Raw genomic sequence first — 17,681 nt, forward strand, 5'->3', positions numbered from 1 at the left:
GTATAATTATGTAACTATTTATTTTTCCAAAGAATATAAAGGAACAATAATATAAAAAAGAAAAATGTTTAGACAACAGGTTGCATTTTGTACTTCCAATTTATAAAAGAAATCGTAAAACTAACAGTTGTTTTACTATCATAAAGTACACAAAACCAACCCAAACATTTACAAAGTAAGACTAGAATTTAGGATAGGAAAACTTACATTGTAGATACTGAAAAATAAAAGAAATTGAGAGGTGTTGACACAACTACGTCATCGCTACCAGGGAAAATTCACACATTCCATTTGAACCATTTATTCACAATACACGACACCATATTACAGGGGTTTTGTTGAATCAAGACTAAAAACAAACAGTTACGTCTCTTTGTTCTTGTAAATTGTATAATGTATAAAACTGTTGTAATCACTAAATAAAATAAGAAACACTACAAATATAAATTATGCTAATAAAATTGGTCACCTATCATATAAATATGGGAACACACATTAACAGTAACGTGACCGTAAGTGAACACACTTGGCCGTCAAGTTCAGAGATTCTCGAAAACACTTTATTCTCCGTTCTCTTCTTCATCAACTTCGTCTTCTTCCTCCTCTTCAGATTTTTCTTCTTTTTCCTTTTTCGGCCTTCCACGTCCCTTTCCAGTGCCTTTTGCCTGAAATAAAAATAAAAAATCATAATAACTAATACATCGCAAATAAAATCTTTTGGTATCGATAAGTTACCTGACACACAATAAACTAAACCTATTACAAGTTGGTTCAAAAGTCATGAATTTTCTAAGGTGTCAATAGCATCTCGAATTGAAATTCATTGCAAGGATAGACTGTCAGACACTGAATTTCATCTCACAAGTTAGGAACTAAAAGAAAAAGAATAGAAAAGAATTCTGACACCAACACCAAAGCCTACACAAATGAAAAAGCAAATATTGGCAGGTATTTTTTTTTTCAATACACTTTTGTTTATATATGTATACCCAATAGTCTGAATATTTTCAGATAGGCTTTTGTAATTGGTTTTAAAAAAATGTATCGATTTGTATAGATAGAACACAATTATTGAAGAGTTTAATTTCAGTGGTTTACACATTCTTGGCCTCTAGGGACATGTGATATATTTCTGTATCTTTTTATCTCGGGAAAGTTAATTATATTACAAAGCAATAAAAAGCCTTAAAGCAGAACCATGGCCGACATTGTCGGAGAGTGACAGCAAAGGCTGCAGAAAGTCCAGACTGCCAAATTTTTTTTCATGGTCCTTTCTTACACTCAAGTTTCCTCAGAAAATGCTACATAACAAGTTAATAAGTTAAATATTTTTTGCAGAAAATATTTCTGTTGAAGTCTCTAGCTTTGTTTTCTGCAGAAAAATTATACGTTCTGCAAACAGCAACACTACAAAACGTCATGCATTAGGCCTACATAACATAAGCCTGCGACGTCAATACAGTAGAACCTCGCTAGTTCGAATTTCAGAGGAAAGACAATATATTATGAATTATAGGAAGTTTGAAGTATTGAATTATAGAGGTCAGAATTGATAAAATTCAAATTATGGAGGTCCCAGATTTAAGTGTAGAGAGTTTGAGAGAACGGAGACTAAATTGAACACCTTGTGGGAACATAATAAGAGCGTCAGTTCATGTTTCAACAGATGTATTTTTGTCCTGAATTCGAATTACAGAGGCATATGGTAACGCAGTTTGAATTGTAGAGGTTGACTTCGAATTTTGGAGGTAAAAGTTTGAATTACGGCAACAAAATTCTAATTGTAGAGGCTTGAATATGTGCAAATTCAAATTGTAGAGGCTGCATTAAGCATAAAAATCACATTGAATTATAGCCATATTTTTTTTTTTAATTTTAGAGGTTTTCTGAGGAGAACATACAAACATTACTATTTATAGAGGTTTTCAAATTATCGAGGTTCAAATTAGCGAGGTTCTACTGTATTAGGTGCATCGATCGTGAGTAGGTAATTACGCATAGAATAACAGAATTACAGTAGGCCTACTAAAGCGATTCAATGTAATAACAATAGCCTAGGCGTATTCAAATGGATACGAGCATTTGAAAAAACTAATTTATTTTCAAATATTAAAAATATCACACGCACGGTTCATTTATACGCAACTTAGACCGTGTAAGCCCACAAAATTTTTTTTTTTTTTATTTTTCCATGTCGTATGCAGAAAGTTTTAAAACTTGCTTTGGGGGTTAAAAGTTACTTGATTCACAACACACCTTGGGTTTAGCAGCCGCAGCCTTCTTGCCAGCTCCCTTTGGTCTTCCCCTTCCTCTCTTGGCCGGAACCTCACCATCGTCCTTTTTGGGTGATGCTTTGGCAGGAGACTTGTCTGCTGCCGGTCTCTTCTTTGCCTCCTTCTCTTCGGTGGTAGCCTTGGGGCGGCCACGACCCTTCTTAACTGCTGCACCGTCGTCAGACATCTTGCTTAACTGTGTTTTTTAGGCTGCAACTAATTTAAACATATTGTATTAACAACGTATTCATTTAGGCCTATAAATATTATTAGGTGAGAAATTACTATAGATAAAGTTAGTTACACTGTAACTTAATTGGCATTTCTTAATTACAAAAATTAAAACATTCTTCTACAAAACAAAACAAAAATTGGGATTTTATCATATTTACAAGGGCAGTTATGACATTTCAAAAATAACTTTGTAAGATCACATGTTTTCGTCTGGCAGTACACACCTAGGAGGATTAAACATTAAGGAGAGGGCACGCGAATAGGAATACACATGTTGCGGTGAAGCCAGCTTTAGCAGAACACTAGAGGGGCACGCGGAGCCGTAGAGTGGCAAAAAGCCTCGGCTATAACATGGGAGAGATAGGGAAAAACGCGACGCGCGCTGTTTCGAATTAAAATTGCCTCTAAACTAAAACACCTGTGTTATTCACCGATGGCATTCTTAAAGTAAATTAAATTTCCTATCGAACGGTGTCAATAATTCCTATGAAAACTATTATTTATTATTTATTATTGAAGATCAAAGTTGAAAGAATTGGCCTGGACTTTGAACATATGATTACTTTAATTACGTTTTTGAAAAAAATATGATGTATCTACACAAACTAACAATTTATTAGTGTTCCTTAATAGTTTCTCGAAATAAAAAATATATATTTACCCATATTTAAAAGTGGTATTTAGAAAATAATTACAATAAAGTTTTTTTTTTTATTTTTTCAGTTTATAAAACAATCCTTACTAATTATAGGTTAAAATGAAAAATTTAATTCGGGTGGTGAAATACATTTTAAATTTTCATTTTTCATAGTTTTTTCGATTTGTTAATATTATTTTTTACTAGTTTTAAGGCATTTATGTGCAAGGCAGGTGATTTTAAATAGCCAAAGTTAAGAAAAAATGCAAAGCCGCTCTAACTTTTTTTACACCAACAGCTGTTACAATTAAATTACAAACATAAAAAGTAAAACAATTTCTTGGCAATCAAGTTCTTGATTTTTTAATATCATATTGAACTATATTTGATCTGTTTGCCCAAAGAAACTTCAAGTAAAAGTGTAAATGTTCAACAATCATCGTGTCTTCTGACCGCCAAAGTGCGTTTATCATTCTTTTAAAGGATTAAAACTTATTTTATTTCTCTTTAAGAAAATATTCAAATACACATACGGTACTACTCATGATTTGAGTTTTAATTTATGAACAGTAAAAGCCATTGGTGGTATGGCGGGATTTGAACCCGGGACCCCAGGAAACGGAGTCCCGCGCTCTGGTCAGAGTATTATAAATAATACACAATATAAGTATGACAAAAAATAAAAACAAGGACAACGAATTCTAAAAAACAAGTCACTCTTGTGTAAATTACTCACCTTTGAACGTACTATTGGTTCATAAATGTGACTTTCCTCTTAATAGGTTCCTAATATTACGGTTAGAATTTACCCCACCCAGTACTGCCTCCCCCCACCCCACCAGTACGCTGGCTTCAACGAAACTACAGCGTGTCCTCTCCTTAATGTTTAATCCTCCTAGGTACACACAGTGGCAATATGATTAATAGTGCTGGCAGCAGGGTGACCAACACCAAGGCGTATGAAAGAAGGTGTGTGCATAAAACGATAACGATATGATATCAAACATAAAATGTAAGAGCTGCAAAAAAGGGACTACAATAGTAAAAACTATAAATGGTTACCTAAAAAAATCGCGAGTTAGGGCGAACCCACGGATGAATTTGAGCAAGGGTATCAAGTATCAAAGTATTCGTATGAAGTACTGTTTTTCGATTAAATGGTACTTACTATAAAATGTCCTAGACTACTGCCATATTGTATAACACTACTACAGTATATATAATGTTAAATACACCGCTATATTGGATATATAAAACGAAATAGTGTTATATATTCAATGCTAATTCGTAATGATTGTCATGGGCCTTAGGCCTAACTTAACCTTCCAGAGGTCGCATCACGGAAGTAACCTCCAGGGATGTTTTATTTTTCGTGATTATATTATTTTGAGTGGTGTCGGCAGTGTGAGTTTAGTACCTCACGCACCTCATCCCTAGAATCGAGTGAAGGTCAAAACTCACCCAACTATTTTATATTTGTTAGTTATCTTCAGTTTTGTAAGAGGCTGGAAGTAGCTACCGTGTGCGCTCTGCCGATTCTTGTACAGCCTGGAGGCAACTTCCGTGTGCAACCTCTAGTTTAGTGTGTGCGTTGATTATTGCGTGTAAATAATTATTGTAAACTTCAATAATTATTTTATTACGATTCATGACATTATTCAGTACCTAAATATAAGAGTTTAATTACAAGATGAGTGAAGAAGTTAAATTTTGAAATGCAACACTCTTAGCCAGTGCTGAAAGGGAGATTCATGAACGATGTATGTACAGAGCCATTATGTTAAATTACTTAAAACATCAGGTATTGTGAGTGTTATAATCTAGAACCACATTAAGTTATAGGGCATTGTGGTAAAATTTAAATTAACTTCTTGAATATATTCTTGTTAAAGATTTCTTCGTATACTTTTATGTTAGAACAGAATAGTTAGAATAATAGTTTAATTTTATATTTATATAATCTAATTAGGCTAAGTTACTTTATAATTAGGAGTTCACTAAACACATTTTTGTTGATGTTTAAAATTAAAAATAAAACTTAATTTGTGCACTTAAATACAAATTTTAAGTTACTTCATAAATGTTTGTTTTTATTGACCTTAGGAAATAACCTCCAGGTGCGCCCTCTCCGTTTTGAAAAACCAATGCGCCCTCTACGTTTTGAAAACCAATGCGCCCTCTGAAAAGTTAACTTAAGAGGTTGCCATGCTGGTGACGAAATAACAAAATGTAAACAGAAAATCACTTGAAATGGAAGAAATTCCAATCACATGTTTTATTTTCAGTAGGCCTAGGGTGAAAATAGAGAAGTCTGCACATTGCATATTTTTGGTCGAGTGTACAACCCCTAGAACAAATAAGTTAAGTTAGCCCTGTAACTTATTTAAGTTAAGTTAAACTTAGGGGTCAAATTTGTTTGCCAAACCAGGCCTCGAACCCATCCTTCTCACACTAACTTCGATCCTGGGACACTAAAACTAGGCCTATGCTTGAAATGATGAACCTTTTGTGACAAAAGTTGAAAATAAAATACTTAAGTTTAAGTTACATAGCCTACTTAACTTGAGTTGGGCCTAAGTTACAAGGTAAGTTAAGTTAGCCTAAGTTAAGTTACAATTTTTTTTCCAGCAGTGTTTTAGTTTTTAACTTAGTTGGGCAAGTTAAAAGTTAGGCTACTTAAGTGTTTATGGAGACGTTAATCTTGAAAATAATTCAAATAAAATAAGTTCACTTAGGCCTAAGTAAAAGTACAGCCTTAAGTTACTTTAACTGTTTTATTTTTAACTGTTAAGTTAAGTTACCTTACAGTTAACTTAGATTAAGTTAAGTAGCTTAGGAGGACTAACTTAAGTTACTAGGTAGCCTTATATAACTTTTAAGTCAAGCTATCTATGAAATTATAAGTTAACTTAAGTAGGGTTTTCAAAGTTCTTTAGCAGTTTCTTTACAACTAATGAAAAATCCTAAGTTTTTACAACCACAAAAAAATTTTTAACTTGATGATTGGTTTCAACATTTTAAACGGACCTGATAAACATAACCCCCAAGACGGATCGTGTTAGTATGGTTGTATCTTAAATTTGTGTATTTATCGTTGTTTTGTGTAGCTATAATTTGTTTATTTGTAGTTTTTTTCCTTTTAAATGCCTCCGACGTGACGACAACGAAACATAGACAGGAGGCGTAATCGTGATAACGACCGCAGCAACAGAACAGTGGCGCGTAATAGGCTTAACTCATCACAGTCAGCACCTGACCCTGGACAATCTCAACTATTAGGTTACAAATGTGCCCTAATACTACCACAAAACGACTTTTCGTTCTCAATTGGCCCTCTATCATCAATGACCTGTGTTGCATGTTCAGCGAGGCATTTTGAGACGGAGAAAACCGGCCGGAATGCTTTAGGTTTTTATCAATAACGAAGATAAACATGGTCTAAGTTACACACTGGTTATCTTTGAGTTGACTCTTTTAAACTCATTGTAAATATGACTGTTAAGCTATTCGTTTTTAAATAACTCCTGTAATACTTTTACTTATGTATTAACAGATAACAATGGAGTACAATAAGTAAGTTACAACAATGAACTAATACAAACCCAAAACTCATAAACTAACACAACTGTGTAATAAAAAATTTAATTGTCGTATATTTGTGAAAAATGCTACAATAGTCGGGGTTACGGCTGACTAGAGCATTGAAAATTCTCCTCAAATCCATCACCATTCGAGATTTCCATGACTTTTTGCCTAGCCTATTTCCAAGACCAAGACTTCCAATGACCAGAATTTTTTTCCATGACTATCCCTGACTTTCCAGAATGTGGACACCCTGCAAATGGTTTCCATGACCGAATAACTTAATCAATCAGTTATTTTTTGCGTCAATCGGTTATTCTTAGTTGAATGAATCACCGAATCAATTTTAGTCATTATTCACTCACAAACCAAATTTTTATCTCATGGGAAACTGAATGACATTTAGTCTTTTATACATTTAAGCGTCAATCGGTGATTTTTAGTCGAACAAATCGCCGAATAAATTTTAGTTAAGTTACCTGATGATGTGACAAACTAAATCAACTAACTTAACTTAAATAAGTTAACTATGTAAATCACTGAATCGCTCGGTAAGCGAACCAGGATAAATAACCGAATTAGTCTATTCAGCATCAATAACTGATTGACTCGGTTATTTTCATTCTGTGATTCCCACCACTAAACTTGGCAAAGCCTAACTTAGTCTCAGGTCTCCTATTCCTTTAGAATAAATTCTAATTATAAGTAAGTTAAGTTAGGTCAGCCTTAATTTATCAACTAAGTTCCTTAACATAAAATTAACTTCATTGAACATAACATAAAGATGGAGGGCGTTTCCACTCTCCAGGGATAGACATGGTAAGTTTACAGAGTTCTACTGTGTCTAGGCCTGACCTCGGCCTGTTGGCGGCGGCATCTTTCTTTAGCTTCACTGACGGTTGGGCAGTGGTCCAATTGAAATTTGGAATAAGTTTATTAGTAAAGTAAGCTATTGAAACAAATTAGGAGATACAAGCCTTAGCAGTCTTAATTTTTAACAATAAAAAAATGAAATGAAATATTCCATCGGAAACAAGTATTACGCGTAAATAACTTTAGAGAAAATTTTATCATATATTCACCTAACACGAACAGTCCTCAGGGGACTGGATAGCCATCTTGTATTTTAATTAAAATCATTAATACATTTTTAGGTGGTTTTCGACGATTATTAATAGTCGAGCGGTTGCAAATAAATAAAAGCAACCGGTAAACAAAATCTGGTTGATTTTTATGCGATGAATCCACAATAAACTCAATCAATATCAGGGACCGGTACGCCAATATTACAACCGCCATCACCAATGGACGCCACCAAGCCCAACAGCAACCCTAGCTTGAAGTTTTTAATTTAGAGCTATCTTAATAGAAGCCGAAGAAAATTCCCAATTTTTTCTAAGCAACTTTAAAAAATATAGTAACTGTAGAAAAAATTTGGAAAATTTCGTAAAATTTTTAGTAATATTAATTAAATAATGCTGAAAATACGACTTACCAAAATTTCTAAGCACAACGGCTTGGACGCGCGAGAAGCAAGAGACACAGTAGACAAGTTTGCCAACAAAGCTGCAAAAAATACATCATAGAAAAGATTATTACTATTATACTAAGTTAGTTAGTATGTAATTATTACAATATGGGTTTAAAAAATCAACAGAGTGTACCTACTTAGTCTATGGTTATTGTATTTGATTGATATTTTAAATTTGTGCATACTACGACCAAGAGGTTATGATCACGGTAGGCTTATATATCATAACATCAACTATTGACAGCATACGAGGTGAAGGTGGGCCCGTGGGAAAATTTCACATTTTTATATGGCTCAAACAATACTGATTATGCAACAATCTTCAATCAATTATCGATGGAAGTAGCCTATTTAAAATTCACTTTTATAAACCATTTTAGTCTCTTGCTCTTGTTTACAAACTGACTGTTCAGTGTTCCGCAGCTGTAAGCAGGTGTTAAAATTACAATTCAAGTACTAAAACGTTTTAAATCAAGTTGTTCAGCAGCTCCTGGATCTCTTGAGCATTCCAGAAAATAATCAAAGGCTCAACGAAACAGGCACCTCGATGCTGGAATAAATAACGGTTTGGTGACTTCATGAAAAGCTTAGGATTTCGACAGAGCCGTTAAGATCCCTTCGTATACATCCTACGATATCCAGCCGTAAAAATCATTGTTGCATTCTATGTTGATGACGGATTATTTGCAGTGACTAGTCATAATGAAATGGACTTTTATCGGCCAACTTCGTTCACAATTAATTTGAAATTGTTGCTAAAGAAGTATCTTACTTTATCGGACTCGAAATATCTCAAAGTGATAACTTAATCTGTCAATTAGCATCAAGATCATTCAACACGTAAGGATGCAAGTTAGTACCATAGATAGATAAAACATAACCCTCTAGTATGTTTTATCTATGTTACTTACTCCTGTAGAGAAGCTAACTGCTCAAATACCGCAGGGAAATGAGCCTCAGATTTTCCTTACCGATCGTAAGTTTGGAGCTCTAATTTATGTTGCCCGTGGTACTCGTTTTGACATTGCACTCAGGGTAAGTGTTCTGTCACGTCACTTAGAAACCCCTACACAAGATGACGTGAGCAAAGCAAAGCGTGTTCGCTATTTGGCTGGCACTATGGACAAGAAGCTAGTGTCCCAATCCAAACCTAAAACACGTCTGGAGTGCTATATAGTGACGCAGACTTTGCTGGTTGTCCAACTGCAATGCGTTCAACAAGTGGAGTTATTATTAACTAGCTGTTACCCTGTTACCCACGGGCTTCAACCCGTTTGACTTCATAAGTATTAATAAAAACTATTGATTGGTCAAGTTAAGCTGAAATAAACAAAAAAGAATGCAGCATTACAAACAACACACTAGATTTTAATCTATATATATAAAATCCAATGTATGTTTGTTTGTCCTTTATGGACTCCGAAACCGCTTGACAGATTGTAATGAAACTTTCAGGCATTATTATTAAGCATTCAAGGATGGTTTGTGTGAAGTTTGGTGCAGATCCGTCAAAAGAGCTCCGCCCCAGTGGCTCTGGAGTTTCCCATGTTAACCTTCCCATGTAGCACAGATGGTTGGGCCAACGTTGGTAAATTGTGGAGCCACACAGTTGGCCAACGGTAGAAATGTCACCTCTTTAAACTGTTTTCCAGCCAACCATTGTCCAACCGTTTTATTTCACACAAAATAATAAAGATTTAGTACGAAAAGCATAATTATTAGTTGAGTAAATTGATTAAATAGTTCATAAAAACAAATTTTGAAAAAAAAACTAGAACAAAATTTTTTTGGCCCAGACGGGTCTCGAACCCGGGTTCTTCGACTTATGAGCCTCTTACTTTACCACTGAGCTATCTGTGATTGCTGATATAGAGAGTTTTCAAGTGGTGAAAGAGCAGCCGACAGTTGCAATGGTCGCAATACTTCAATTTTTGATACTACACAGTATAATATGATTCTGTTAATCTGTTAAGGCATCATAAGTAGTTTTTTTTTTTTTTGAGTTAGAGAGGATACTGGTATTTGAATGATTAATTAATTACCGTTAGATTGTTAATGCTATTATAATTGCCTGTTATATGATTAATTACTCTTTCCCCTTAAATTGTTGCAAATAAGTTAAAGAATATTAATTTAAAAAATATTTGCATTATTAAAATTCATTGTTGTAGCGCCGGAACTGTAATATATAAAATATCTGGTTTTACAATACCTTTATCAGTTCCAAAAACTTTTGGAAACTTTTGGAACTGATAAAGGTATTGTAAAACCAGATATTTTATTATAATTATGTTGTGAAAGCTAGACCCAGAGAATGAAAGTCGTGTAAACTCAACTATGGACCATTGTTGGTCCAACAAAAGTATCTTTTGTTGGTCCAACCGAGTGAAAAACGGTTGGACAACGGTTGGCTTGATGTATGATACCCAGCAATGCATATTAATGTATTTCATTAACAATAAACCAATGTTGGTCCACAGTTGTAAATATTGGTTGGCCCAACTACGAGATATACAGTTGGACAACGGTTGGTTGGTTGTGGAAGCTCCAACCAACCATCGACCAACTGTCCCACAGTTGGCCAACGTTGGCCCAACCATCTGTGCTACATGGGTTATGAGTACTCATATTGAAATTGAATTAAAGAATCTTAACAGCTGGTTCAACTAAACAATTTGATTCTGTGATGTTCAATAGCATTAAAAAGTGAATAGGTTTACCAACAGGGTGCAGCACGATTATTTTTTTAATTTTTTTGACAACAACTAATTTGCAACCAAAAGGTAAGTGAGCGTAGCGAACGAGCTCCAACCTAAAGGTGAGTGAGCGTATCGAACGAACTTCAACCAGGACGTGATTGAGCCATGTGAACGAGCTCATCTTGAAAATGAATGAGCATTTGACATAAAACCACATATTAGGGCAGGACGACGTCTGTCGGGCCAGCTAGTAAGGTAATAAATTGAAAGAATAACGTACAAATAAGAACAGCTTAGGTATTTTTAACATTAAGTAAAGTTCCCTTTGGAAAGCAATTATGACCTTAAAGGGCAAGGTTTCTCGTCATGACGAACATTTTAAGTATATGGTTTATGGGGGTGTGACTTGTAGTTTTCTCAAAAGTTCATGGGTACTTTGAGCTTTATATATAGATATGCGGGTGCAGCGGTGCAGCTATGGCTTGGCTTGGTCATCGTTAGTTGTGGAGCTGAAATCATTGTAGCTAATCACGGTTCAGAAGAAACAATCTGGATTACTTGTTTGTTCAAAGAACTTAGGATTGTCTAATGTTCATTCACATCCTGAAAGTCGACAATGAGTCCCAATGTACTGCACATACATTCATAGACGGTATCAACAACCCACTACAGCCACGGTTATTTTTAACTCCAGGCCACGGCCTGGTAGAATTGGCAACGTCGCAAGTAGTTAGTAGGGTTGTTTAGTGTCAGACGTCCCATAAGATAACATGTCAGACAGGTGACACCACCTAATTAATTAGCACTTTATTAATTTAAATTTATGAACCTAAATTTAATAAAATTGAAAATAGAACATACAGAATTGAAAACCAAAACAATCTGAATTGAAAATCTACATTATGTACATTTAAAGCGGAGTCAATATTTTCATAGTCCAGTAACCAAGCTTTCGTAAATACGTATACAAATACCATTAGCTGCTTCCAAACAAAACAGCCTGTTACAACCCTACTTGAACAGCCGTAGTTAAAGGCGGCCGTGCTACTTGCGACGTTGCCACTTCGAAGGCCGCGGCCTGAAGTTAACGGCGGCCGTGAGACTAGTAGTAGCCATGGTGGAAGGAAAAAACATAGGTGTGCTATTCCCAAATATTCTGACGTCACTCGGATTGCAAACAAAAGATCACCTGATTGTAACTGTCAAATTAGTATATGTATTTGTTTTGATTTGGTTGTTATTGTTTTTATTATTACAAAAACAATAACAGTCAAATCAAAACAAATACATACTAATTTGACAGTTACAATCAGGTGATCTAGCAGCTTACAGCAGCAGTCTTCTCTTCTCTTCTGTTCTGCCTGGTTCTTTCTTCTTGTCTTTTGTATGTCAGTGTCAGACCACTGAGCTATAATTCTAACTGGAGGTAGCACTGAATGTCAAAGATGCGTGTCGCCAGCCGCCATGTTTGCGTGAGGTGTGAGTTATAAAGAAGCCATGTTATTGGATGAAAAAACTCACTGCTATACAGACCTAGTTATAGAAGCCATGTCATTGGTTAAAAAAACTCACTGCTATACCAACCTAACAAAATCAGCGACACGCTCTTGACAGACTTCTGCCATGGCAGTGCTACCTCCAGTTATAATTTTAGCTCAGTGTGTCAGACAACCAACTCACTGACAGTGACAGTAGTCAGTGACAGTTGCCTATACAAGTTGACCAATACAAAGGTTATGTATGTTTTGAAGACACCAATATTATCAAGCAATTTATATTTACCTTATAAGTTTGCCTTGTCTCATTTTAATAATATCGTTAATTGATGTTTTTTAGTAAAATGTCTGACAAAAGGCTGACAAACAGTTTCAAAAGCTATGTTGGATTTGATGATGAGGTAAATGGTCATTGCTTTATCTCATTAAACATAGAACTAGGCTAATCTTATAGCTTCTAAAATTTTTAGGATTGGCATGACTAACACGAATGTAACACAATTTATATTGCCGTACTTACCTTGCCATCTCATTTCTATATAGCCAGCCTACAAAATCATTGAATACTTTAACATCGAATACTTTAGAACTATTGGGTAAGTTCCTTAACACGTTCAGTGCGGCATACCTTCAAACAGGCGCTCGATAATGGCGGCGAGGCCCGGGCGAAGCCCCGCAGCGCAACTGAATCGGTGAACGCAATTGGCATTCAAATATTTCAGTCTGACGAATAAAAAAAGAGCAGCGGTGATTGTGCTGTGTTAGCCCGAGAGTGGACGTAGTTCACTGAAACACCCAAAGGTAGCAGCACTGCCTGGATTCGTAGCCAGTGTCTTTGTAAAGTGGCTTGAAAAGAGAAAATTGCCGGAACCGGGACAAAAGTATTGCTAGACGGGATTTTACGGGAAATTTTAGTACCAACCTACACCAGACTAAAGCTTAAATAATCTAAGCTACAGGCTGGCAACGATTATAACGTTCCCCGGCAATGGCTGAGCTCACACTAAACTAATGTGGAGAGAGTGGCATGACGTCAGCTTTAAGTTAGCTGATGTCTGCCACCAGTGCTAGTGTCGGGCATCATCTATTGATGATGCCCGCACTCAACGTGTTAACTGGGCTATGCTAATACAGTAGACTCCCTCTTATCCGGACTCCTCGGGACCGAGGCCAGTCCGGTTAATGGTTTTTCCGGTTAAACCGACATCCCCAAAAACTCGTTAAAACGGACCGTTTAAATGCATACTGTATACAGTATTTGACTTAAATTTAGGAGAGCATTGTATTAAGACATGTGATCACTGGTCTCAAATCTTTCCCACGAGAACAGTCATTTCAGTACTGCCCACTTCCTGCCGATCTAATCCGGTTGAACCGATGCGCTGATAAAAATTTGCCAGTTAAAGAGATGTCATTTCCGCCGAGTAATAGTCCGGTTAAACCGATGTCCGGTTAAAAGATGTCCGGATAAGAGGAAGTCTACTGTATCGATTGAAACAATCAAATTGAAATTATAGATTAATAATCAATATTTTAAAATTGATCTATTATGTAATGAAACTGTCGGGGTACACTTCCATATCTTATCACACATACAACCGAATGAAAGTATTGATCGAGATATCGATTATTCAATATATCGTTTGGTTGGTTAGGTAAGGTTAACCTAACCTAACTTACCAAACGATATATCTAATTAGGCCTAAAGGTCTTTCTGGACTTTTTTTTAAACGTTTTTAAACTATTCCTACGATCTTAATAAACAAGAAAATACCTTTAAAACATTTTTTTAAGGCGCGGAATTCACTGCAAATTGCAAAAATATACAGAACTACTTTCTCAATGCGCGGAGCATATCACACGGTGACTACTCACTCTTGGGCACCTAATTTGTGTTGCCAGCTGATTAGAAATAAGGATTTAATAAGCGATATATCGGACCGCATCGAAATCAATATTTAATCTGATAATAACTCATAGGTTCTATGTTGAATTACATTGACGGTACAAGTTATTACACTTATTAATAAACGCAGATTGAACACTGATCTAATTTAGGCGTGTGGGGAAGGCAGGTCGTGGTTTATGAGAATTCGTGGCTCCATTAAGTGTTTTGAAGTAAGGTTAGATTAGGAAGGTAAAGTGTAGGTTATAGGTAATCAGGTCGTTTATTTGTGTTGCACCATATTGTTTTTTATCTTTTGGAATAGTTGGTTAAACGGGGTTAAACGATTTCAAAAATGCTTACAACGTGCGGAGACTTGCAATGCGGAGAGCAACGTCTACCTCTTTGTGTACATATCCTACGCTGATCTCCATTCATACTTGGCTTAAAATACCTACTTTCATAACTTATGGTCGCCATTTCAATTTAAAGTATTTAAGACGCAACATTGTTCGTAAAGGGAACTGACAGTGCTGCCCTGGAAGCAGAATCTAATTAAAGAGCAAACAATTTAGCTGACTTTTTCTTTTCAAACAAACTCAAATTAAATTCACAAACCAGGATACATGTGTGGTATCCAAACTGCAAAAACCTTATTTCAAAAAAATAATAGGACATCAAACCTATTTGTTGGAGAGGATCAAATCCAAACTTCAAAAATGCCGACTTTTTGGGAATGAGATTCGATGATGATTTGAGTTGGGATGCACAAATAAAAAATGGAAGGGTCATTGGCTCGAGAAGGACCTTTGGAAACCTGACCCCTTCAAAACTTGTTTATTTTGGCCCAATAAAATAGCACATTTTGTATTCAATCATCTTTTGGTTTTGGGGCACTGTAAAAAAAAACATTGAACAGATCTTTGTTTGGCAGAATAAAAAAGGCAGTTGCCTAGAGAAATTTTGGGCATGCCTCCTCGGATCAGCTGCAGAAATGTTTTCAAAGAACTTGGCTTTCCCACAGTCCCTTCACTTTTTATCTTAGAATCAGTTTGCTACATAAAATCACAGAACATCAAACCAACTTTTTACAAATCACACTTATAACACCCGAAAAAAGGTTACACATGCAGTCCAACACAAACTCACCGCATTTGAACATAAACCTAAAAATTGTGAACATTGTAACTTATGAAATTTGACCATTCCTTACCGAAAAAATTACTTGAAATTCTTTAATAAATTCAAATTAAAATTGAGAAAAATATCTAAGTTAGTGGAGTCAAGCTTCCATGACATAGACAGTCACGGCTCTGACAAAAACTAGTTCAAGTTGGGTTATCCTTTGTTACAACCCTGACCTGTCCAATTCCTTACGGCAAAGGACTACAGACGCAGACATCATATGTATGTACAGGAAACTTGTAACTTACGCTAAATACTTTTAAGCTAAAAATGATTGAGACAATGGTTATTTAAAGTAATTTTGAACTGCCATTTTGTTATTAATGGTCCGATTTCTATTTCCTTTATGTAAATTGTTATGTTTCGTCAAGACCTACAAAATGATACCAAACTCGACTATACTTGCTATTTGAAAATTTTGAGCTACCCCCTAACACCGCTACCCCTAAGGGCAAAATTTTCAAAGCTTACCATAATTATTGTAGCTCTTCATATCCAAACAAGTTGCCGCAAACCGATTTCGAATATCTCAAATAGTTAAAAAGTTAATGAGGGTGCAAGTTAATTTTTTGCCACCCTCATGGTTATTTGGATTTGAAACGTTTTAGGGCGCCATTTTGTTATTAGTGAGCCGATTTTGGTTTTCTTTATGTCAATTTTTATGTTTCGTCAAAACCTGTAAAATGATACCAAACTTGACTATACTTGTCATTTGAAAATTTTGATCTACCCCTACCCCCGCTACCCCTAAGGGCCAAATTGTCAAAATTGACCATAATTATTGTAACCCCTCATATCTAAGAAGGTTGCCGCAAACGGATTTGAAATATCTCAAACGGTTGAAAAGTTAAGGGGAGGTGCAAGTTACTTTTCAGCCACCCTGTATATGTGTGTGTGTGTGTCCGTTAGCACGATAACTCGAGTGAAAATTATCCGATTTTGATGAAGTTTGGTATAAATGTGTAAAACTACATTTATTTGAACGAATTTGCGAACCAGCATGATCGGACCATGGGAAGGGGGGTTCTATGCAGTAAAAATTGGGTTTTCTCATTTTTGAACCTAAAAACATAAAATTTAGCAATTTCTTTTCAAACCATTTTGTAGAGTTCAAAATAGAATATTGAAGCATTACTATGCGCCTAATGGTTACGGAGATAATTCCAAAAAAATTGAAATTTAGAATTCTCATGTTATTCTTATGGGGCATAAGTTAACTGTTGTTGTTTGCTTGTTTAGGAGCATATTTTGATCACATTTGGAAAATGCATTTATTTCATATTAAACTATTACATTTTACAAAACTTGTTTACCCTCCCTGTTGCAGCAAACCTAGAGTACTTGTCAAACTAATGCTATTTAAATAGGGATTAAATGTGATATTTTTAATGAGAGATTTTAGTGTAAATCCGATTAGGCAAATGGAAATTCGCTTAGTCTGCAGGTTTGCTGCGGTGGGGGTATATATATATGTCCGTTAGAACGATAACTCTGAAAGCAAATATTATCCGATTTAGATTAAATTTGGTATAAACGTGCAAACTTACATTTATTCAAACGAGTATGGGAACGGGGGTTTATTAAGCGCCTAATGGTTAGGGAGAAAATTCCAAAATTTGTAAATTTAAAATTCCCAAGTTATTCTTATGGAGAATAAGTCAACTCGCGGGCTTGGAGCATTAGGGTTCTAACTGACATTTTTGTCAAAATTGAGATTTTGATGCATTATGGTTCTATTTGTCATTTTACAGCTGTTTATGAAAGTTGTAATAGTGAATTGTGGGTAGTTTTTTTTATATAAGCAAAACAATTACGTTCCATTTCTAGAAAGACCAAAATCCTAATTGAAGAAGGTTCTATTTGGTAGTTAGAACCATATTGATCTTCAAAAACTCCACACAAAGTTCAACAAAGTCCTATGTCATACATGGAACCTTGTTGTTTTAATTTTGCTCAGTGGTCAGTGACATGATGGTTGTATCTTGCACGTCCTGTCCTTTAATATTGTTTGTTTACAGAGTGTAGATGGTGAGTTGTTTGTCGGTGAGTCAGTTAGTTGGTTATTTACAGGTTTATTAATAATTATGACGATCTACCTATACATAATGATGTAGTAATATTGTAACTCAAGATTAAATTTTACTATGTTCAACATGGAT

At 35.3% G+C, this 17,681-nt stretch overlaps 2 protein-coding genes across 4 annotated transcripts in view; one reads left to right on the forward strand and one right to left on the reverse strand.

Moving 5' to 3' along the window:
* Window positions 1-3: 3 nt before the first annotated feature.
* LOC129003164 (high mobility group protein I-like) lies at window positions 4-8,292 on the reverse strand. Of its 2 annotated transcripts, none has more exons than XM_054431424.1 (3): window positions 8,222-8,292; window positions 2,257-2,489; window positions 4-665 (listed from the first exon to the last, which is right to left on the reverse strand). In XM_054431424.1, exons 2-3 carry the CDS (start codon window positions 2,458-2,460, stop codon window positions 561-563), a joined length of 309 nt encoding a protein of 102 aa, XP_054287399.1. In that variant the 5' UTR covers window positions 2,461-2,489; window positions 8,222-8,292; the 3' UTR covers window positions 4-560. The 2 variants fall into 2 exon arrangements, with proteins under 2 accessions (XP_054287399.1, XP_054287400.1); XM_054431425.1 differs by having other exon boundaries at window positions 2,257-2,483; window positions 8,222-8,267.
* Window positions 8,293-12,682: 4,390 nt separating this feature from the next.
* LOC129003163 (myotubularin-related protein 10-B-like) overlaps window positions 12,683-17,681 on the forward strand; it is a 37,949-nt gene continuing 32,950 nt past the window's right edge. For both annotated transcript variants that reach the window (XM_054431422.1, XM_054431423.1), the window contains exon 1: window positions 12,683-12,853. In XM_054431422.1, the coding sequence (XP_054287397.1) occupies window positions 12,782-12,853 (72 nt within the window). In that variant the 5' untranslated portion in view covers window positions 12,683-12,781. The remainder of the gene's footprint in view (window positions 12,854-17,681) is intronic.

Source organism: Macrosteles quadrilineatus, unplaced genomic scaffold (assembly GCF_028750875.1).
Source record: "Macrosteles quadrilineatus isolate MER2022 unplaced genomic scaffold, UCM_ALF_1.0 Scaffold_9__3_contigs__length_116548681, whole genome shotgun sequence".
NCBI lineage: Eukaryota > Metazoa > Arthropoda > Insecta > Hemiptera > Cicadellidae > Macrosteles > Macrosteles quadrilineatus.